At 39.3% G+C, this 24,789-nt stretch overlaps 1 protein-coding gene across 3 annotated transcripts in view; it reads left to right on the forward strand.

The window, feature by feature from the left end:
* PlexA (plexin A) overlaps positions 1 to 24,789 on the forward strand; it is a 158,739-nt gene that overhangs the window by 121,097 nt on the left and 12,853 nt on the right. The window contains exon 5 of one of the 3 annotated variants that reach the window (XM_017610725.1): positions 17,051 to 17,143. The exons of the other annotated variants lie outside the window; for them this stretch is intronic. Within the exon in view, the coding sequence (XP_017466214.1) occupies positions 17,051 to 17,060 (10 nt within the window). The 3' untranslated portion in view covers positions 17,061 to 17,143. Of the gene's footprint in view, positions 1 to 17,050; positions 17,144 to 24,789 lie in introns of those variants that run through there. 3 annotated transcript variants of the gene reach the window in all.

A 24,789-nucleotide genomic window follows, 5' to 3' on the forward strand; every position in this document is an offset into this window, starting at 1 on the left:
AACTTTTATTCCAAAAACACTTTAATTAAAGGCACATTTGGAAAATACGTCGAAACGATCTAAATCTTTCTATAACTACTAGTCCTTATAAAATTACATATACCTGTAAAATGCTTCAAAAAATTTGTCTCTAGAAGTGTGTAAACACCCTGATTTACAACTTTTAATGATGCTCTTTCTTTTAGTCAGAATATTTCGAGAGTGGTATCAAAGCAACTTTTTTTCGACAAATGTTCTGATAGTTGCTCTTACTTAATTGGAGCCTTCTGAATTCAATGACGTCCTAAGTTTTACTCTATTGGCTCCACTTTTCGAGAAAGCGGGACTTGAAACTTTGCTAAAATTTTAACTATTTTATAAAAAAAAGTCCCTGGGTTTTGAAGATATTTTACTAAAATTTTGCACATGACCGTTTTTTAATATTACCTTAACTATTCCATAAAATCATCGAAATTGGTTCACTAAAACCTATAGCTCCCATACAACTGATTGATCAGAGACGTTGTTTTGCGTTATAACTCCTTCAATTAAACAGGTTAAACAGGTTTAGTATAGGTTCAATTTAACATATAGCACGCATACAATTTATTATTCAGATATGAAGTTAGAGTTATTGCGCAAAAACACATATCTGAGTAATCAGTTGTATTGGAGCTATATGTTAATGTTAACTTATTTCGATAATTTTAAGGAATAATTAAGGGAATATTAAAAAAGTGTTATGTGCAAAATTTTAGTAAAATAACTTCAAAACTGAGGGAGTTATTTATAAAATAGTAACAATTTAATCAAATTTTCAAGTACCGTTATCTCGAAAACCGGAGCCAATCTGGTAAAACAAGGCATGCGATTGAATTTAGAACATCCCAATTAAGTGAGTGCAACTTTTAAAATCTTTCCTCAAAGTTTACAACTTAAACAGCGTAATTTCAACCCAGCTTATTCTTTTGTTTTCTATTTCATGCTTATTCCTCGTCTGACTTGAAGCACTTGATGAAAATGAACTACACTTATATTAATCGATTTATTAAGAGATTACGACTAAAATGATATATAAAACATAGGTGTGCTCACAAATTTAAAAATTAAATTTTTTTTTTTTAAGTGTACCTGTTTTGTAGATTTGCCCATATAAATGAGTATCGGTGTGTGGTGCCGCTGCTGCTGTTGTTGGTGGCAGCAGGGCTTTCCGCTGTATCCCACGCAGTTGGTAACGCTACAGCGTGCCGTTTTACGCACCGTTACGTGCGGCGTTATGCGCGTTATTAGGTACTGCTGTCGTTGGAGGTGGCAGGACTCCCCGTTATGCGCAAAAATGCACGGGACGAAAAGGCAGCGCGGCTTTGCGTGCGGCGCTATACGGGTGACGTTGTACAGCACCCCGTTATTGCCTACAGCAATAAAACTTTGTGCACCGACTTCAGCACTGTGCCGCACAAGACGCACATCGGACACGCCTGCCGTCCAGGGTGTCAAAAAAACTTCTTCCTCATGGTCACGCTCACCGTCACGGTCGCCATGTTGGGCCCGCAGCCCGCTCATCCTCAGGCAGTAAAATTCTCCTTTCTGTGTAGCCAAAGAAGGGGGCTGAACACCTTTTGCAGAGAACACCTTTCTGCGTAGGCGACCTTCGGCCGCACTTAGGGATTATAACCCTTAGGCAGTAGAATTCTCCTTTCTGGGTTGCCAAAGAAGGGGGTTGAACACCTTTTGCAGAGAACAACTTTCTTCGTAGGCGGCCTTCGGCCGTACTTAGGGATTATAACCCTCAGGCAGTAGAATTCTCCTCTGTTTTGCGAAGAAATGGAGCTGAACACCTTTTGCAGAGAACACCTTTCTTCGTAGGCGGCCTTCGGCCGTACTTAGGGATTATAACCCTCAGGCAGTAGAATTCTCCTCTGTTTTGCGAAGAAATGGAGCTGAACACCTTTTGCAGAGAACACCTTTCTTCGTAGGCGGCCTTCGGCCGTACTTAGGGATTATAACCCTCAGGCAGTAGAATTCTCCTCTGTTTTGCGAAGAAATGGAGCTGAACACCTTTTGCAGAGAACACCTTTCTTCGTAGGCGGCCTTCGGCCGTACTTAGGGATTATAACCCTCAGGCAGTAGAATTCTCCTCTGTTTTGCGAAGAAATGGAGCTGAACACCTTTTGCAGAGAACACCTTTGTATATTTTTAATGCTTACAGGGCTATGTCCTATTTTCTTTTGTCTCTCATTCTTTTGCATATTTTGGAGTTTGACAGCTGAACTACGGCATTTAATTTGCATATGCAACCAAAGTCAGATGCATGATTTAGAAGGTGTTTTTATTTAATAAATTGTGATTAATTGGTTAATATTAAAGTTATAAAGAAAGTTATAACTCATCGAGTAAAGTGTAAAGTGAAGGAGAATATAAAAATATATTGCTGAAGTAGCTGCTTTAAGGAGAATTGGAGTGATAAATTTACGCTAATTTCCGAATTTTACAAAAAAGGGCATATTTCTAACCCAATTTGCAAATAAATTAGTGACCAAAAATTACAAAAGGGTGTTAAAATAATATTTAGACCCTTGGCTACAAGTGTGTGCAACAATATAATATCCGGATGTGCGGATAACCAGATGAACGAATATTAAACTTACTATTCAGATTTCATCCCTAATTGTAGTAACTTTTTTTTTACCGATTTATTGTCATTTTTTCTGTTTTATTTAAAATACCATGAATTTGCCAATTCTCGGGCATCTGACGCACGTCGCTCTGTTTTCCAGATTGGAAAATTTTTCACAGGAACGTTTTTATGACCAAAGGAACCTATCGAGCGAAATCTTGCTTTGTAGCTTAAAAAACGTTGTCTCCATACAGATAAGGACCAAAATAAAGTAGATTGCTGATTTTTCCTTTGTTTTACTTCGTTCTGTCCCTAATTGACTAAATCTTTAAAAAAGCACTTATCTTCGAACGATTACACGAATCTGATATCTTTGTAAAACACTTAATGTTTCCCTTTATCAGTGTCTGGCCCTTTCGTAACTTGAGGCATTGTAAAATTTACTATTTTCGTTTTGCCATGATCACCTTGGTTAGCAAACGAAATATGCACACCTAATAATAATGCGGTTATTGATATGTATTACCTAGTAGAAAATAACCTATTAGTTGAAGTGTTATGCTCATATTAAGATATTTTAATTGGTCCCTTGAGTCAACATCACTAGGAGTGCGTTTACCTGGCGTTATTGATTTTCTCCTAAACTTCTTTAATGGCTTTGAGACTCGAAAAAGTAAAAACATCTATAATTATGATCCTCAATGTATAACTTTATTTTTCTGTTAGAAATACGGATCGCTAAGCCAGGGACGGGCGAAATCAGAAAGATCAATAATTGAATAAAAAAATAAGAATTCCGAATAAATTTTCTTTCATATTATAGAATTTCAAAGGATGTATAAATTTTCATTCATCATCGTGAAATTACGAATAAAGAATACACTTATATTCTTCATTCAAGTAACTTCGGATGAAGAATACATTTTTGTTTTTCATTCCAGTAATTTCAAAAAAACGAATAAATGTTCGTGTCGTCCATAATAAATATTTATATACGACACGAAAATTTACCTTCAGCACACACCCGGTACTATGACCAAGACAGTCGGGTCTACGTAACCGGAACGACCCAGATTTATATCTGGCCAAGGACTGTCACTCCAGCAACACTCCCCAAAAAGTCTTTGGGGAATTTGTATGCTGCTACAACAACAACAACAACAACAACAACAACAACAACAACAACAACCAAGAATGAATTACTGAATAATAAATGAAAAGTTATTCGTTATTCGAAATCACATGAATGAAGAGTAATAACTTAATATTTTCATTCATCATCATGAATCACAATAATAACTTATTCTTCTTTCGAAACTACTGGAATGGTGAATAAAAATTTATTTTGTATATGAAATTTCATGATGACGAATGAAAATTTATTCGTCGTTCCAAATTACTTGAATGATGAAAAAAATGTATTTGTTATTTGCGGAGGTGCTACGTTTTTCAAATATAAGTATTTAAATACAAATACAAAATACGTACTTGAATTTGGTATTAAATACAAGAGTATTTTATATTCAAATACTTTTTTGAAATATTTTTTATTTGTATTTGAAATACTTCTTTAAAAAGTCTTTGTATTTTGTATTTTAAAATATATACATACATAAAACTCCAATTGTTTAGGCGCGTCTGCCTGCAAATGTAAAAACTTCCTTCGCTCACACATAGATTCATACTAATGTTCATATTCACCATACCTTTATTCTTATAATTACAACTGTATACCTAATTCTAAAAGTTAAATAAGGTCAGTCTTTCATCTACCCTCAAAAGCAGCGCATATGACCTTTTAAAGAGCCGCTAGAACAACAAAAACCTTTTAAAGATTTAACAGTGGCGACGAGTTAAAAGACTAATTTTGTGAAAATTGTTAATTTTTCGGTTCTCAACAATTAACATCATTGAGATGCCGAACGAAAAAAGTGACTTAGAAGCTTTGCTTGAATAGCAGCAGCAGTTTACAAAGAACCTGCTGGAGCAACAGCAAAAGTGGATTCAGTCGTTTATGGAGCGATCAGATGCTAGTGGTTCACATCGTAACGCGGTGAATCAGTTATGTGTCCACCATTTCACAATTTCAACAAGGACTTGCAGGATTGGGATTCGTATATCCAACAGTTAACACAGCATTTCCTTGCATACTCAGTTGGCGATTCTGAGAAGCAAAAATCGTTTTTTTTTTGTCATGGATTGGATGTGTATGAACTGTTAAAAAATTTATTTGGAAGCAATAATTTACTTGCGTTCTCGTACAAACAGTTAAACGAAAAACTAACGGCGCATTTCCAAATGAAAAGACACATTGTAGCCGCACGCCACGATTTTTTCAAAAAATCGATGAAAGACTCACAAACACATAGAGAGTGGGTAGCCGACCTACGTGGAATCGCGCGCGAGTGCCAGTTCGTTTGCTCTGCTACCGGGTGTTCGTAAAATTTTGTCGATGATATGATCCGCGATCAAATAATTGTGCATACTCCTCATGATTCAGTTCGTGTCGCTCCTCCACAAAAATTGCAGCCAACCACTGAAGATGTACTCATTATGGCAGAAACGTATGAAACAACAACGAAGACGGTCGCGGCAACTTCTGAGATACTTCGCCGACCTAAATGGGGTTAGATCGCCGAAACAACAGCCCTTAGTCGGGTAAAACCCGAGTCATTCCAGTACGTAGAACCGGCTGCCGTTAGTGGAACTTGACGACAACGACTGAGATACCAACCGACCTGGGCGGGGTTGTTGTAGCCGCTACAACAACAACAACAACAACGGTCGCGGCAATAAAAGATAATTGCGAAAAAGTGGTGAATTTTGTGCTAATGCGCAAACAACAAAACAAGAAAAGAATGGTGACGAAAAATCAAACAAAGCTATTCGCAAATCTTGTTCGGGTTGCGGACAGTCTCATTCGCGAGACAAGTGCAAATTTCGCAATGCCATTTGTCACAACTGCTGTCGTTTGTATGCAAAACAAAAATAACAAAACCTACGACGATGTGAAAGTTGTTCAAAACAAAAACAAGACAGCGAGTACGCAAACACAGAGAAACAAAATGAAAAGTGCAAATACTGTAGACTCAATCGAGGCAGTGCATAGTTTAACAGGAATTGTAAAAGTTGAATCAAATAAAAACATTATTGATGTCGAGCTGTTAAACCAAATAATTTCGTTTCAAATGGACTCTAGCGCGACGGTTTCAGTGATTAATTACAAAACATATTAAGAGTTAAACCGTCCAAAATTAGTAAATGTGATCGTATATTAAACGCATTCGGTCAACAACCAACCAACAGTGACATTGATTGTGACAACCATAGAGAACTGTAATAATTTGTTCGGTTTAGATCTATTTCATGTATTCGGGTTTGAAATTCAGCAAGTTTCAAACGTAGTTAAAAGACTTTAAAGCCAGTGTTGCGCTAAAACCCAATGCCACACCAAAGTTCTTTAAATCTAGGCAAATACCTTTTGCCCAAATAGCTAAATTCAAAGCTGAAGCAGATAGACTTACAAAAGCAGGTATTTGGAAAACCATCAAATTTAGTAATTGGGCATCTCCCATTGTGATTGCGCCCAAGCCAGATGGTGCATTACGTTTTTGTGGCGATTTTAAACAAGCCGTTAGCACTCAAATCGCCACGGTAAGCATTTTACAAAAATTGATTTAAAGGACGGACAATGATGTTAGACGAGCCTTCGAAAAAATTTATGGTTGTAAACACGCCCCTTGGTCTATTTCAATACGAACGGTTACCTTACCGTATGGCAAGCTCACCAGCTATATTCCAACGTTACTTAGAACAACTTCTAAATGGTATAGAGGGATGCGGGGACTATTTAGACGATATAATTTTCACAGCGCCAACAATCAAGCAACATTTAAGCCGAGTAGAACAAATTCTAAAAATACTACAAGACAATTGAATCAGATGTAAAAGAGAGAAATGTTCTTTCCTTCAAAATGAAATACAGTACTTACGCCATCGCATAAGCGCCAATAGGGTTCTACCTGACCAGTCAGGACTGCCAGCAGTAAAAGATCTCAAGCCTTCTGCTCATCTGCGAGAGCTTGAGGCGTTTTTGGGAAAAGTGAACTATTATCACAACTTCATTCCTAACTACTCACAGCTAGCTGCACCACTAATCCAAATTCTTACATCATATTTTAAATACTACGCAACTAGCTCACTTTAATGAAGACCTACCCTTAGTCCTCGCTACCGATGCATCTTGCTTCGGTATTGGTGCAGTACTATGGCATATCCAATAAGATGGCAGCGAGCGGCCGATCGCTTTTGCATCCAAAACACTGGATAAGCACCTAGCCAAGTACAGTCAAATTTAAAAGGAAGGGTTAGCAGTAGTCTTCGGAGTAAAGCGATTTAATCAGTACCTATACGGAAGAAAATTTAATCTCATCACAGACCATGTGCCGTTGGTAACTATTTTCAATCCGAGCAAGCATCTGCCTTTGATGACAAAAAATAGGTTACTAGGTTGGGCCGTCATCATGGAAAGAAGTCATCCAAGAAAGCATCGAAAAAGACGTTTTATTAAAAAAGGTCCTGCACTATGTATCCAATGGTTGGCCAGAAAAATCACCCAATGTGATCATAATATTTTGCCGTATTTTAATCGGAGATTTGCTTTAACCTTAATCGAAAATATGTTATGCTTACACACAGATGTCAATCACATTGTTATTCCTCGAACCTTGCCGCAAAAAATTCTCCATCTTCTACAAGAAGGAAGGACATTAGGGAATAATCCGAATGAAGCAATTAGCTCGATAGGCAGATGAGATCCATGCAAATGCAATAATCCAGCCCCAGCCCAAAAGCTACGAAAATTTTTGGTTCAATGTTCGATTCGTTACACAAATGAATGGTCGCCGCGAATAACGTTGTAAGCATCAATTCACTCAAAACTAGTTTTTTCGCAGATTACCGTTAAAAATACTCTCGCGTATTATAATTTCCATCAGTTTTCGGACATTAACCTCCGCTCCAAAGTCAGTAGTGAGTGGAAAAACGTCTTAAGTGCAGGTGACCATGGCAAATTTAGAATTAACAAGCGTAATGCAAATGTGCAATAATTTCAAAAAACTTAAAGTAAAGGTTAAGAAACAGTGGGAAGAATATTCAAGAAGAAATAGGAAAGCGGTATTAAAAAAATATTACCAGAAACGGTAATGTGGAAAAACGTTGTATGTAAGTGAAGGAGCTGTGCTAATATCAATTTTGTTTTTGTATTCAGCAGATTTTCAACTGCGCTTGTTCTCTTCAATGCTCAACCTTCAAATTGGAGACTATTCAAAAGAATTTCTCCATTTTTTATAAAATGGCCTATGATGAGCAATCAAAGACCTCTTATTGCGAACCTCGTCCTGCCCAAAATTGGATTTTTAGTTTAAACATTTTGGTCCAACATTTTCTCCAACAGTCCACGTTTATGATTTCCATTGGCACATTCATCGGCTAAGATTATGTCTTGGTGGTCGTTTGCCACCTTAATTAGCCTAACGAAAGTATTATGTTTATGAAGAAGTTCTCTGGGGGCAACAATGATCGGATCTATAGTGAATCTGCCCTAGAAACTTATCTTATAGTTGGTGGCAATTTCAAAACATTGTTCAACAGAAATCTTATATATGTATGTACATACAAAGACTTATTTCAGATGAAATACCTTAAAAGCTAGTTTCATGAAAACAATTTAAGTGAAAAATTATTTTTTTCTATCAGGTTCCATATTAAATTCAAAAATAAATTTTCATTAAACTGCTCTCATGAAACTGGCTTTTAAAGTATTTCGACAGGTGGTGATTTGAGATTTACCACTGCACAACTCAACCCTGGGGTCTCCGAATGAAGCTTTACCGCATAATAATGTTGGCAAATCACATCCATTGGGCCAATCGTAACACACGAGAGTTCGATATACTCAATGGTTCAATAGGTCGATTTAGTCTGACATTCACGGCTAGGGTCGCCAGATTTTTTATGCGCGAAATCAGTTTATTAGACTTTTTCCTGCTAACAAATCAGTACTTTTCAGCACATTTTTATTCAAAGCAAAATTATGAATGTAAGTATCAGATAATACTTCAAAACGCCAGAGTAGTTGTTTTTAGCAATATTTTGGTATGTAAATAAAATATAGTTCATAAGAAAAGGTTTATTCATTTTAACACGAGTGTACACATCATTATATTTACGGCATTTTTGAATAGCAATAATGAGATCATTTCCATCTTCAGTCTTTAAATAGTCAAAGAATTCTATATTTTTCAATTTAAAATTACTTTTAATATGCAGTTCACTTTAAAAATTTTTAATTAGAAGGCGGTTTCTTTCTTTGCGCCAGGAAGTTAACTTTATACTTAAGATCCTCTCAGCTGCTTCGTTTGAGTGTGGTATTGAAAAAAAAGAAATAAATTATATATTTTTTCAAACTGTAGAAAAGTACCATTATTTAAGAACTTCATCTATAATTCCTCATGGCTTAAATTAATTTTTTCAGCTACGCAAAAACTTTGAAAGGCTAAGATTTCGCTAATAAGAGGCTACTTGTAGAAAAACTCGAGCAAATTTCAAACTGTGAGCGTATATCAAAGAAACTCTAAAACTTAATTGTGGAACGCGTATGTGTAACTCGAAGTTACTTCGAGTAGCTTGTGGAACAAACCTATTATCGAGGGCTCTATCTGCAATTTTCACAACGTCATGTAAAAACCTTAAGAAAATCCTAAAGTTTTTCGTTTGAATTGAAAATTCAGTACAAATCAGTACAAAATTTGCAAAATCAGGACATTAGCATACTGATTGAAGAACTGAATAAAATCAGTACAAGAGTTGAAAAATCAGTACTGTACTGATAAAATCATATTCACGGCACCTTTTCTAACTTGTCGAATTTTAGTAATAACTCGACCTCAGCATCACCTGGCAGCTCTTCATTTGCAATTGGACTGCCTTTACAGTTTCAATACATGTTTTGAATATTCGCCAATTCGGATTATAAAAAAGATGTTTAGTAATAACTCAACTCCAGCGCCAACTGGCGGGTTAAATTGTGAAACTAACAGAGACCCACTCAAACACACACAAAACTTTGTTAAAATCCCTCCAGCCGTTTAGAAATTCACTAACAAACATGCCTACAAAAGAATTATATACACATTCAACGATAAGTAAAAGTCAGTACGTTTGTACTTTGCCATGCCCTCTTTTCAAAGAGCCCATTTTTCTCCATGAGTATAGGATTGATTTCATATATCTCCATACGAAGTTCCAGTACTGTACGATGAACACTTCCAGAGATATGCAGTGTGAAATCCAGCTTGTATGTTGGGTGCCACGCTCCCTTTTCCAATAGCTCTATATATTCTCCATGACTATGCGATTAATTTCATATATCTCCACACCAAGTTCCAGTACTCTACCAAGAACAATTCTAGAGATATGCAATAAGAAAAATTCGATTTGTATGTAGGGTTGCCAGATTTTTTTGGCGCGAAATCAGTACATTAGACTTTTGCATGCTATAAAAATCAGTACTTTTCAGTACACTTTTATTCCAAGCAGAATTATGAATGTAAGTAGCAGATAATACTTTGAAATGCCAGAGTACTTGTTTTTAATAATTTTGGTATGGGTAAGGCTTCTTCAAGTGGGCCCCGAATTTACCAAGATTAAACTATTATTACCAAGAAAAGCAAAAAAAAAATTTTGTAACGCAAATAATTTCATTGTATAGTTTAATGTTTTCTAAATCTGCACTCAAGAAATTATTTTCATTCGGACACTTACTTTCAAAGAAAAATAAAAATTTCCAAAACACTGCAAAAATTTTCAATTGTTGATAAAAAAAAAACTATTTGGAATTTTGCAACAGAATTTACACAGTGGACTTTTCGACTACAAAACTCGACGCTGCCTGAATATCATTGAAAAATATTAATCTTGCTGAATTCGGGGCCCATTTGAGGAAGCCTTACCCGTTTATAAATAAAATGTTGTTCATAAAAATAAAAATGTTATTAATTTTAATATGAGTATACACATTAACATGTAGTACGAGATACCTTTATAATATTACAGGAGCCAATAAATTATTTTATGTACATGACATTTTTTAATAGCAATAATGAGATCATTTCCACTTTCAGTGTTTAAATAGTCAATGAACTCTAAACATTATACATATTTTAATATTTCTTTTAATTTGAAGTTCACTTTCTAAAATTTTAATTAGAAGTCGGTTTCTCTCTTTTCGCCGGGAACTTTATATTTAAGTTAGTTCCTCTCAGGTGCTTCGTTTGAACGTGTTATTAAAAAAACAAAATTACATATTTATTCAAACTGTGGAAAGAGACCTCTATTTAATCCGTATTTCCTCGTGGCTTAAATTATTTTTTCAACTGCGCAAAAACTTTGAAAGACTAAGAATTCGCCAAAAAGAGTATCTAAATTGAGTCAGTAAATTGAGAAAAACGAATTGTAAGTTGTAGGCAAAGCCATTCAATTATTCAAATATGTTGTTATTAAACTGAAAGTTATTTTCGAGATAACTAACAACACTCGACAAAAAACGGGAGCCCCCTGGTAGATAATGACCCGCAATATGCCCATTNGTACGTTTGTACTTTGCCATGCCCTCTTTTCAAAGAGCCCATTTTTCTCCATGAGTATAGGATTGATTTCATATATCTCCATACGAAGTTCCAGTACTGTACGATGAACACTTCCAGAGATATGCAGTGTGAAATCCAGCTTGTATGTTGGGTGCCACGCTCCCTTTTCCAATAGCTCTATATATTCTCCATGACTATGCGATTAATTTCATATATCTCCACACCAAGTTCCAGTACTCTACCAAGAACAATTCTAGAGATATGCAATAAGAAAAATTCGATTTGTATGTAGGGTTGCCAGATTTTTTTGGCGCGAAATCAGTACATTAGACTTTTGCATGCTATAAAAATCAGTACTTTTCAGTACACTTTTATTCCAAGCAGAATTATGAATGTAAGTAGCAGATAATACTTTGAAATGCCAGAGTACTTGTTTTTAATAATTTTGGTATGGGTAAGGCTTCTTCAAGTGGGCCCCGAATTTACCAAGATTAAACTATTATTACCAAGAAAAGCAAAAAAAAAATTTTGTAACGCAAATAATTTCATTGTATAGTTTAATGTTTTCTAAATCTGCACTCAAGAAATTATTTTCATTCGGACACTTACTTTCAAAGAAAAATAAAAATTTCCAAAACACTGCAAAAATTTTCAATTGTTGATAAAAAAAAAACTATTTGGAATTTTGCAACAGAATTTACACAGTGGACTTTTCGACTACAAAACTCGACGCTGCCTGAATATCATTGAAAAATATTAATCTTGCTGAATTCGGGGCCCATTTGAGGAAGCCTTACCCGTTTATAAATAAAATGTTGTTCATAAAAATAAAAATGTTATTAATTTTAATATGAGTATACACATTAACATGTAGTACGAGATACCTTTATAATATTACAGGAGCCAATAAATTATTTTATGTACATGACATTTTTTAATAGCAATAATGAGATCATTTCCACTTTCAGTGTTTAAATAGTCAATGAACTCTAAACATTATACATATTTTAATATTTCTTTTAATTTGAAGTTCACTTTCTAAAATTTTAATTAGAAGTCGGTTTCTCTCTTTTCGCCGGGAACTTTATATTTAAGTTAGTTCCTCTCAGGTGCTTCGTTTGAACGTGTTATTAAAAAAACAAAATTACATATTTATTCAAACTGTGGAAAGAGACCTCTATTTAATCCGTATTTCCTCGTGGCTTAAATTATTTTTTCAACTGCGCAAAAACTTTGAAAGACTAAGAATTCGCCAAAAAGAGTATCTAAATTGAGTCAGTAAATTGAGAAAAACGAATTGTAAGTTGTAGGCAAAGCCATTCAATTATTCAAATATGTTGTTATTAAACTGAAAGTTATTTTCGAGATAACTAACAACACTCGACAAAAAACGGGAGCCCCCTGGTAGATAATGACCCGCAATATGCCCATTAAACGATTGCTCTTTTATATTAATTTCTTGCGCATATCAAACATTACCGAAAACAAGTCAACTATAATTAAATTATTTTCTTACTTTTTACAGCAAATTTTAAGAAAGTTGCAACGTTATGTAAAAATCAAACAAAATACATGGAAAAAAATGATCGATCACCGAGTTACCGCGTACCAAGCTCAGTGGGAAGAACCTTATTACAAAATTGATTGCTCAGAATTGAAAAATCAGTACAAATCAGTGCAAATTTAAAAAAAGCAGGACATTAGCGTACTGATTGAAGGAATGAATAAAACCAGTACGAAAGTTGAAAAATCAGTGCTGTACTGATAAAATTAGTACGTCTGGCAACCGTATTTGTATGGGACTTGCCACGCCGGTATAAAGTTCCAGTACTCTACCATAAACACTTCCAGAGATACTTATTATGAAAAATTCGGTTTATATGGGAGGCGCCACGCCCCTTTTCAAATAGTCCGAATTTTTATTCATGAGTATGCGATTGAATTCATATATGTATCTCCATACCCAGTACCAGTGCTGTACCATGAACACTTTCAGAGAAATGCAATATGAAAAATTTGTATTGTATGGAAGGGCCTACGCCCTTTTACAATAGCTCCAATTCTTCTCAAGAGTATGCGATTGATTTCATATACATAGTAGCTCCATACCAACTTCCAGTACTCTACCATGAACATTTCCAGAGATATACAGTATGAAAATTCGGTTTGTATATGAGGTCCAGGCCCCTTTTCCAATAACTCTAATTTTTCTCCATGAGCATGTGATTGTTTTCATATATTTTCGTACCAAGTTCAAAAATTTCACCATGAACGCTTCCAGAAATATGCAGTATGAAATATTCGGGTTGTATAAGAGGGACCACGCCCTCTTTTTCAAAAGCTCCAATTTTTCTGCAAGCATGTGTGATTGATATTATATATCCCCACACCAAGTTCCAGTACTATACCATGAACATTTCCAGAGATATGCAGTATGAAATACGGTTTTTATAGAAGGTGCCACGCCCCCTTTTCCAATAACTCAAATTTTCCTCCAAGAGTATGCCATGGATTTCATATATCTCCATACCAAGTTCCAATACTTTACCATAAACTCTTCCAGACATATGCAGTATGAAAAATTCGGTTTGATAGGGGGGTGCCACGCCCCCTTTTGAAATAGGTCCAATTTTTCTCCAATAGTATACGATCGATTTCATACACGCCAATACCCAGTTCCAGGACTCTTCCATGAACACTTCCAGATATATGCAGTAAATTTTTCTCCAAAAGTATGCGATCGATTTCATATATCTCCAAAACAAGTTGCAGAAATCTACCATGCACATTTCCAGAGATATGGAGTATGAAAAAGTCGGTTTGTATGGGAGGTTCCACGCCCCTTTTGCATATCAAGATTTTTGTTAGCCTATAACCATCTTTTGAACGTCTGCAGCAGGTGTCCGCAATTTCGAAAAAATCGGTTCAGCTGTTTTCGAGCTTTGCGATATACATAGAATCTATGTCATAGATGGATGCGTGTTGCTGCTTTTAATATAACCTAGCAGCAGGGTTTTTATGCGTAATTATATACATAAATATGTATGTACAATAGGGTGGATCAAAATAAATCAAGTATTTTTTTTGGATCGGACACACGAAAACTAGTTCCTGGGTACCTCTAGAAAGTACTTACCGAATCTGAGCTCTTAATATTAACGGGAAGATTATGCTCATCATAGTTTTCCATTTTCAATTTAGTCTCATATAAAAATGGTCATATTTTATCACCAATAGATCGTTAAACCAGTTGCATCGTAGGGTTGTTCGACTTCACTAGAAAGTCGACTTTCGACTTTTCGATCTACTCTGTACAGTCGACTTTAAAAGTCGACCGATCCACGAAGAAAAGTCGACTTTGTTCGAATTTTTTCGACTTTTTTAATAAAAAGAAAATGTATTCAGTATACTCTGCATTTAACTCATATATTAGCTATAAATATAGGAGTCAGAATACGCCAAAAATATCATGATTTACCAGTGGTCTTTAGAATAATCTGTAATTTAGTGAAATTCAATGCTAGGTAAAAATAACAGACACTCAAGGATTTTTAAAAATTTGGAAAATTTTTCCAGTTATACAGCATGAAAATTTTTGAAAAAAGTTTTAAATTCTCAAAAAAAAAAAAAAATTCTAAAAATTTTTTGCATCGATATTTGGTAATTACGGACAACTTTTTGAAAAATGTGGCCTTTCCGATGGAACAGAATTGGCGGGTATTGGTAGAAATATAAGTGCCACTTTATAAGCATGGATAAATATGGGAGTAGCCCAGACAGCTAGTAGATTGGGACTATCCACACGACTAATGTCGCATATTAACTGGAATCCTACCAGCAACGTTTTTAACGGTGTTTAAAATTTTGTACCTTACGGATTGGTCAAATTCGAACCAAAGACTGTCTGTTATATGTTTATCTTACCTCATTATTAACTGAAGATTGTGGAGACAAACGATAAACAAATTTCAGGAATTTGTTTTCGTATAATAATTTTATGCGCTGCTCTTAAATGATTTGTACTGTTGTACTGTCATTAAAATTCATTTCGCTACCACACTTTTCACATTTCACTTCAGTTTTATTGACAATTTTTTTTTAAATACGACCAACCATCACTCCGCGAGCTTGTTGGAAGATCAGTTTTCATTGGCAAATAAATTAAAAAAAAAGTCGAGAGTCGAAAGTGAAAAGTCGACTTCAGTCGACTTCCATAAACTGAAAGTCGATCACTAAAATTCGACTTTCAGGAGTAAAAAGTCGATTTTGGTCGAAAGTCGAAGTCGACTTTGCCATCCCTATTGCATCGTCAATATTTATAGGAAATTGAACGCTCTACAAAAATGGTCTCATATACTCTTTTCATTAATCTAACCATTTAAAAGATATTCAAGGTCAAAGAGTGAAGTAATTTTAGGAAAATAACTTTTTGTTTTGAATTTTGTGACTAACTAAAAAATAATTATTGTCAAATGAGTTTCAATTATTTCTATAGGAAATTGAACGCTCTACAAAAAAGGTCTCTTGTGGTTAATCGATTACTCTAACCATTGTTATACGCTGACATAGTTGCAACACAACAAAATATGTGATGAATAAAGTTCAGTTGCATTTAAAGCTTAAATCAAGAACGTTGTCACATCATGGCGATCGTGCCAGTGAGATGAACAGTGAAAAGAAAAATATATAAATATGTGATTGAAAGTTGGACATAATATAGTGTAACAAAGTGAAGTGTATGCTAGTACCAACATCAACGTCACAAACGAACAACCAAGATGACAATCATCATCTACGGAGTCAACGTGCTGTGTGTGTAAAACGGCGTCCATATAGGCATACTATACTCACGCGCTGAAATCAACATGTTGCATGTTTGAAACTGAATCAACATAAATTAGCGCTGAAACCAACGTGTTGGGGCTATAAATTGTAAAGTCGCTACAAGAAACGCTCAAAGATCCTGGTGCGGGACCACGGCCGTTGTCCATTCAAGAATACAGGGCAAGGCAACGGTGACAACAAATTAAAGAGCAACAACAACGACAACAAGAAAAGAAAACGGCAATACCGATCGTGCGTCCACCTAGAAGAAGAGGTGGAAAAAGGAATAAACAGCTACGGCGGCGGGCGCATCTAAAAGAAGAAGTCCAAAGGAAGCACACCCCAGAAGAGCTGAAGGAGATCTTTAAGGAGTTGCTGGAACCGGAAAAGGAATTGGCAGGCAGAAAGAAGACGTCCAGCAAAGGAGTGCTGAATAAGCACCCAATGTAAAAAAATAAAATAAAAAAAGAAAAAAAAAAAATAATATTTTTAGATTTCTCTTGCAACCGTTGCGAAAACGCAGTTTTCAAGGAAATCAAACATGTAATTTAGTGTCACACATAGGGACGATAGGTATTACAAATGAAATTATTGTAAATAATTTACCTTTAAAATTTTTCGAAAATGTTTAATAAAAGGTAACTAAAAAGGTAGATTTGTGTCAAAATGTTATGTGTAGAGACTGAAATAAATTTAAAATACTTGTATATTCAAGATAAAAGAAGAATATAATGATTAAACTGGCAACAAGGCCAAATAATAAAACGTATACTTTTAAAATTACATTGTGCGAGGAAGGACAAGATGTAGATCAGTACATACTTAGAGAAATTAGGAAAATAGTCAAAGCGTTAGAGAACATAAACTTAAACTGCATAGACGCATATGTAAGTGTTGAAGAAGCCAATACATTGTTTGTTAGAGGTATAAGAAATTAAATAAAAAAAAATAAAAATAACTTTTTTTTATCCCTTTGTTTTAGGAAAATATAATGGGGAAGACAGAATCAAAAGTCGCCGATAACAACGGCAACGTTGTAAATGAGATCGAAATAATAGAAACGCCAAAAGCAACTAACATTTTGCTAATTATTCTTTTAACAATTGTTCTGACAAAATCTGCCTACGATCTATACCAATCGCATAAAGGCGGTATAAAGAAAAAATATCTAAAAAGAGTCGCCTCGATTGAAGAGATATAATGAGCCCATGGGAAACTGTTGTTGAAAAAATTAAAATACAGAAAAATATCTTTTTAAAATCACTCAAGTGCCTCACCCTAAATCGTTCAATACATAGAAATACTGTATTAAAACATCTAAAAATCTTGCATAACAGCGTAGAAAACATTAGATGCATAATTAACGCTTATAACAGTCGTTTTACGACAAGGCATCAAAAACTAGCCAACGAAACATTTAACGATCTCAAAGAGAAATCAATAAAAACTCATTAAAATTTGGTATAGAGCAAAATATTTCAATTAAGCTAGAAAAACAAATTGAAATAGATTTGGATTCAATACCGCAGCTAGACGACAGTAGTAGTAAAGACTCAGATAGCAACATAGACAATACTAAAGAAAGTAAAAAGATTGAGGACACCAACACAATGCCGCAGACGGCCGTAGAGTTTCTTAGTAATGCCGCGCGACTCATACCAGAGTTTGACGGTAAAGCAGAAAATGCGCAGTTTCTTGGACGCGTTGGAACTGGGGCAATTAATTAAGGAAGACAACGTGATCATAGCGATAACCTTGATAAAGTCCAAGCTAAAAGGGGCTACTAGAAACCTAATAAGTAACGAAAGCACAATAGATCAAATAATAAACTGAAAATAGCAGTCAAATGCGAATCAGTTGAAGTAATAACTGCTAAATTGATGAACATAAGGCAGCAAGGTAAGACAGCCAATGCCCATACAAAAGAAATAGAAGATCTGACTAGGGCATTAGAAAATGCATACATTAGTGATGGCTTGGGAACAGATTTTGCCAATAAATACAGCACACAAGCAGCGGTCAAGGCGATGACCAAAAATTGCACTAACGAAAAGGTCAAATTGGTAATGGAGGCAGGCAATTTGAATAATAGGAATGAGGCCGTCTTAAAATTTGTCAATAGCTGCACAGAAACAACTGGGCAGCAAAACACAATAATGTTCCTAAACAAGAACAATAAAAGAACGAACCAATATTGGAATAACAATAGTAGAGGAAAATACAACTATAACAATCGCAATCACTCCCGTGGACGCGGAAGTTATGGAAACAACAATTATTATAATAATAGAGGACGCTATAATAATAACCAATATAAAAGATGTAATAGATCAAGAGGAGGACGCAGTAGCTATCAACCATAAAATCCAAACAACAATGTCCGTTTAGCAACGGCACAAAGTCCGGAAAACCAACCAGAGCCCCTAGGTTAGGTTAGGTTAGGTAAGCGGGCTGCCTCCGCAAGTGGAGGCACACTTGGACTCGACTAAGCTGTCCGTTGTGATGCCCTCAGAGGGGGGAGGAAAAAAAGGGACGCAGGGAGGGTAGGGGAAAGAGGGAGGAAGCTATGGGAGAAAGACGACACCTATGGCTTTTTGCCGGAGAAACGCTCTTCAGTCGACTGATATCCACTCCCGAGAGCTCATCGGGAGTGTGAAAAAAGTGCAACCCAAGGTGCTTGAACCTTAGGCTCGCAAAGGTGGGGCACCAGCAGATGTTAAGATGATTCCACCTCATCATCCTCCATGCATCTGGTGCAGTAAGGGTTATCCGCAACATTCAGCCTTACAACATGGTTACCAATCACACAGTGACCAGTAAACACTCCCACCAATAGTTAGAGATGCAGCTTGCAAGAGCTCCCCAGACCGCCCCCGGTCCACCCGTGGCCAGAAAGACTTTGCCACTCGCCCAGCGCTCTATGAGCTGACTAAACGCCCATCTGTCCAGAAGCAGACCACACGAGGTCAGGGACCCTCCCTATCCGAAAGTAATTCCTCGAGGGTTCCCTGTCTTGCAAGCTTATCAGCCTTGCAGTTGCCAGCGATTTCGCTGTGACCTGGAACCCAAATAAGCTTAATAGCGAAATAATCAGACGCGGTCGATAGGGAAGTCAAACACTCCTTCACCGTTTTCGAACTCACCATCAGGGAGCCAAGAGCCCTGATGGCTGCGGCTGTCAGAATAAATATTAACCTCCTAGACAGATGTTACACTAGAGAGCAACCAATCCGAAGCCTCTTTTATCGCGGCCACCTCAGCCTGGAAAACACTACAGTGATCAGGTAACCTAACTTTCAGGTTGATGGAGAGCTCTTCGCAGAAGACACCTCCGCCAACCTTCCCATCCAGCTTCGATCCATCTATAAATAAGTTTACAGGTCCTCGATTCCAGATACTGCACCCCTCCCAGTCTCCCCTCGCCGGGATGTGGGTGGTAAAGATCCATTCGGACCCGGAACCGGCGTGCAATGGTCTCTCCGAGTCGGTAGGTACCCGAAGTCTTCGAATTCTGGAGTGCCCATGGCTTGAGGTGAACTTGAAGTCCACCCGTCTTAGCCTTACTTGGGCACGCGCAGCGGCAACCCTGCCAGCTATATCTATAAGCACAACATTTAACATGGCATTAAGCGCAAGAGTAGGTGTGCTTCGAAGTGTCCCACTGATTCCAATTAAGACAGCTTTTTTCACCTTCTCCAGCTGCTTGACGATGTAGGCCTTGTCAAGTGCGTTCCACCAGACGTGTACCCTATATAATAAGATTGGCTTGATAATAGTTTCATAAAGCAAATGCACTACCTTCGGCGAAAGGCCCCAGCGCTTGCCCAAGTACTTCACCCTGTCAGAGAGCATTAGAGGAAGACCACCCATTGAGGGAAGACGGCAATTCGGTATCTTATACCTCCTAGTAAAGAGAACAAGCTCCGTTTTGCTGGAATTTACACCCAGCCCGCAGCTAAAAGCCCAGTTCTCAACCAACCTCAAGTAACCCTGCATAAGCTCAAACAGTGTTTCCGGAAACTTTCCTTTTGTTATCAATTCTACATCATCGGCATAGGCAACCACCCGACAGTCACTTCTTTCCAGAGACACCAGCAGGTCATTGATTACAACGACCCAAAGCAACGTCGAGAAAACTCCCCCTTGCGGTGTACCTCTAGTCATACTCCTCCGGATAGGAGCGCTGCCCCACTCTGCCGCGACAGTTCTATTGCAAAGCAAGCGGTAAATAAACCTGACAAGGTCGGCTCCGACCCCTAGCTTATTTAGGGAGTTAACTAAGCCTCAGGCAAAACATTGTTAAAAGCCCCTTCGATATCAAGGAAGGCACCGACCGCAAATTCCTTCTGCGAGAAGGATTGCTCAATATTTTCAATATTTTTAAGCATGCTGATCTAAGGAAAGGCGCTCTCTGAGGATCCGGCTCCTTAAATGCAGATCGATCAGCCACTCCAGCGTCTTCAAAAGAAACGAGGAGAGACTTATCGGCCTGAAATCCCTGGGTGATACATGAGAGGCTTTACCCGCCTTGGGAATAAACACCACTCTGACCACCCTCCAAGGCACCGGAACATGACCCTTAGCCAAACAGCCCTCGAAAGTGGGCATCAAGCAGCGGCATGACACTTCTGCAGTTGGGCCGGTATTATGCCATCGGGCCCGGGGCCTTAAAGAGCTTGAACGAGCTAATGGCCCACAGAAGGCGATCCACGGTTAGGAATTCCGAGACATTCGTCTCGGGCATCGACGTCCCCAACCGCATTCCTCCCGGATCCGGGTTGCAGGGGAAATGAGCATCCGAAGAGACTCCTCGCTGCTCATTGCCCATCCGCCGCCCTCATCCCTGATGTATCCCAGTGGAGCGGGATTCTTACAGAGAACTCGCCTAAACCTTGAACACTCCTGGCAGCCCTCCACGCTTTCGCAGAACAGTCTCCATGACGTCCTCTTCGCTTTCCTAATCTCGGACTTATATATCCCAAGCCCAATCTTATACAGTGCCCAGTCGGAAGCTAATTTACTCTTCCTGGCCCTATTGAAAAGGCCTCTGCTCGAGGCCCTAACATCGGAGAGCTCCTCCGATCACCAGACCGGTTTGCTCTTACCTTTGCAGTAACTCAGGGGACGAGACATATTAATGGCCCTTTTACACGAGGTGGTGAACACACCAATTAATTCGTCAATTTCGCTTTCAGTCCAGGTCTCGCCCCTCACGGGCGCAACCGGAAGCTTTTCCTGCAGACTTCTGCAGTATGAGTCCCAGTTGGTTCTCCTCAGATTCCTGTAAGGTTTGTGCTTAGGACGCGCTTCGTCCAAAGCGTATTGTATGTACCAATGATCGGAGAAGGAGTGGTCACTAAGGACTCTCCAGCCAGATATACGGGACATTATATCAAAAGAGGCCAGCGTGATATCTAAAACCTCTTCTCTACTTGCCGTTACAAAAGTGGGGTCGCTCCCCCTATTACATATACATAAATTTTCATTTAGAATAAAGTTAAAGAGTGACTCACCTCTAGTGTTGATGTCTGAGCTGCCCCAAATCATATGGTGGGAATTCGCGTCAGACCCAATAACAACGCGGATCCTCCTGCGTCTAGCTTCTGCCACCGCATTCCTTATTAAGCGCGGAGGTGGCTCCACGCCGTCCTCGTGCGCCATATAAGCGGAGATCAACAAGAGTTCTCCGGTTGCACCCTCCAGGCTCACCGTCACAATGTCACCATCGCTGAAAAGAGGCAGAATAAAAGCATTAAGTTCCTTCCTGATGAGCATGCAGGATCGAGGTCTACCTGCGTCCCGCTGCACCACCAGTCTGTAGTCCCTCGTCCCGATACCAGAAATCTTATTGCAGCTGCTCAGCCACGGCCCCTGGATCAGGACTACATCAACTCCACCTTGCTCAAGGCGCCTTAGGGTGCTGAAGATTGATCTGAAGAATATTCTTCCTCCGAAATCCTCTCCAGTACCCCTCCGCAGGCGCCATCCCAATCGGACGCAAGGAGGATTTCCTTCTCCGCCCTGTCGAACAGCGGGCCAACAGAGATGACCGATCCCGCAGTTGAAGGAGGGCAAGCAATGCTGTCACTGTCCGACAAGACGGATTCGACCTCCATACCTACGGGGGCATCCTCCGCATTTGTGTTTACGCCCGCCAGCGCAACCGGAACAGGCTCGTCATCTCCCTGGAGTCAGTCTGGTAGACCTTCATGACTACCTTCTCGAAGCCATAGTAAATGACTCCCTGTTTTTCGTCGAGAGACTTGAGAGATTCCGTATTCAGTACCATCAGCGCTTGCCGGAAGTCACCGTCGGAACTCTCAAACTGGATTGCCTTCCAGTTGTGCGCTGGAAGGTCCGGGTTGCAGTAGCGGAAGATATCTTCCACCTCCCTCAGCAAGGAAGGTGCCAAGGGAAGCCAGACCCGAGCACGCGGACGCGAGGGAAGGTCCCCCTTGTCCACAACCTCGAGTCTGGCTCCCTTCCACACCTCCCCGACCAACGCTGCTGACGCCCTGTAAAGTGAGCCCGACCGCTCGTTGGCGCACACCACCTTCAAGAACATGCCCTGGTGCCAACCAGCACTCCTGCACCGCGGCGGTGGCCCCGGGTTTTCCCTGACTACCCTCATAAAAACTCCTGATAAGGCCAACGGCACCTTCCTCCAGTTTTCCCTGGCGATGGGTCCGTCCTCCTTACCCGGATCCAAAACGCCCAGAGTGATAGAGCCCGCCTGTTTAGCGATCTCGCTAAAGAGCTTAGGCGTCCTTCCCGCTCTGGACTTCTTGGATCGGTGGGTTTCCGCCTCCTGCGACCTCTGCCGCTTGCTGCACCCTGCAGCAGCAGCTGCCCCACCCTGCCCACGAGTCGATTCCGCCTCGTTTAAGGAGGAGCGGAAGAGAGGGATCGGTTTCGAATCCCCTCCACCACTCGGAAGTTTTGTAAGTAGAATTGGGTTTTTGGCTTTGTTTTTGTTTTTGATTTTGTTTTTGTTTGTTTGTGTTCATCTTGTTCGTACGACCACCTACCCGACGAGGCAGGCGCAGTGGTCTAAGTCATAAAAAGGGGAATTCAAACGGTCCACTACGGCAGCGCCCCATGCCGCAGCAAGGCCACCGTTACTCCCTGAGGCGGCCCGGTGTCACGAAGGCGCCGTTAAAATACAGCCGGTCTGGTAAACCCCTGGCTGCAAACCTTCCAATGGGCACGGTGTCGCTTAACCCCCTGGATTAGGGGATCGGCAGTTCTTGTNTGGTAAACCCCTGGCTGCAAACCTTCCAATGGGCACGGTGTCGCTTAACACCCTGGATTAGGGGATCGGCAGTTCTTGTTCATCGCTCACAAGCAGACCGAACCATAGGAAATGGAGTGCATTCGCACAGTACCCGGAGGTAGATACACGATTACACTACCACCCGATGATAAGGTCTGGTTGTGATGCGACTAAGCCCCCGCTCCAACGGCAAGGTGCCTGCTCTGACGGAGCCCAGATCCCCTAAGAACACAATAAATATATATCATTAAAATTTAAACCACAGCATATTTGTAAAATTAAATATACCAGGAAGTAATCAACTACTATCATTTTTAGTAGATTCAGAAGCAGAAATATCATTACTAAAATATAATGATTACGTATCGCAACAACAGTTAAATACAAACAACAATTCAAATGTTATGTCTGCTGTGTGTTCGAGTAAGGCGGGCGGCGTGCAGGCATGCTTGCTGGCCCCAGCTAGCTCGTCGGATGGGGGGGGGGGTTTGCTTTCACCCAGCCTACACAAACAAAAAAAAGTCATGCCTGAAAGTGTATGCTAAGTGGGAGCGAAGAAAAACTAAAGTAAGGTGAAAGAGAAGAAAAAGAATCGGTACTGTCAGGTGGAGTCGTCCCACCCACTTCTGCGCACATTCTCCACGCAGCCTTGGACGCTGCTGCGACTCCTCAAACTTAGCAGCATCCCCTTAGCCTGGCTTTGGCCCATCTGTCTAATCGTCAGTCACTTCCTAGTCCGTATAGTCATCCTGTCTACACTCTCATTCCCCCTCTATTGCTCAAGCGCAACACTTGCACCAAAAGGATTTAGCTTAGCACACCATTATTGTAGCCTATACCCTTCACCCAAGAAAATCTCTTTGAGAATACATTTGATATCGTTTATTGTCCTACCAACTCAGGTTACAATACCATTATTTTTGCTAACCTAATTCTAACCTTCTTCTTCTTTTTTGGCGCTGTAACCGCCTAAGCGATTTTGGCCGAGTTCAGCAAAGCACGCCAGTCGTTTCTCCTCTGTGCCAACTGACGCCAATTGGAAACGCCAAGTGAAGCCAAGTCCTTCTCCACCTGATCTTTCCATCGCAGTGGAGGCCTCCCTATTCCTCTGCTACCACCAGCGGGTTCCGAGTTGAATACTTGCAGAGCTGGAGCGTCGGTGTCCATTCGAACGACATGACCAAGCCAGCGGAGCCGCTGTATTTTAATTCGCTGCACTATGTCCATATCGTTGTAAAGCTCATACAGCTCATCGTTCCATCGTCTGCGGTACTCGCCGTCGCCAACGCGTAAAGGACCGTAAATCTTCCGCAAAATCTTTCTCTCAAACACCCCAAGAGCCGCCTCATCGGATGTTGTCATTGTCCATGCTTCTGCGCCATATACCAGCACGGGCATGATGAGTGACTTATAGAGCGTGGTTTTCGTACGTCGAGAGAGGACTTTAC

This window comes from Rhagoletis zephyria, unplaced genomic scaffold, assembly GCF_001687245.7.
Source record: "Rhagoletis zephyria isolate East Lansing unplaced genomic scaffold, Rhagoletis_zephyria_1.1 Rzeph_scaffold_00335, whole genome shotgun sequence".
In the NCBI taxonomy this organism is placed as follows: domain Eukaryota; kingdom Metazoa; phylum Arthropoda; class Insecta; order Diptera; family Tephritidae; genus Rhagoletis; species Rhagoletis zephyria.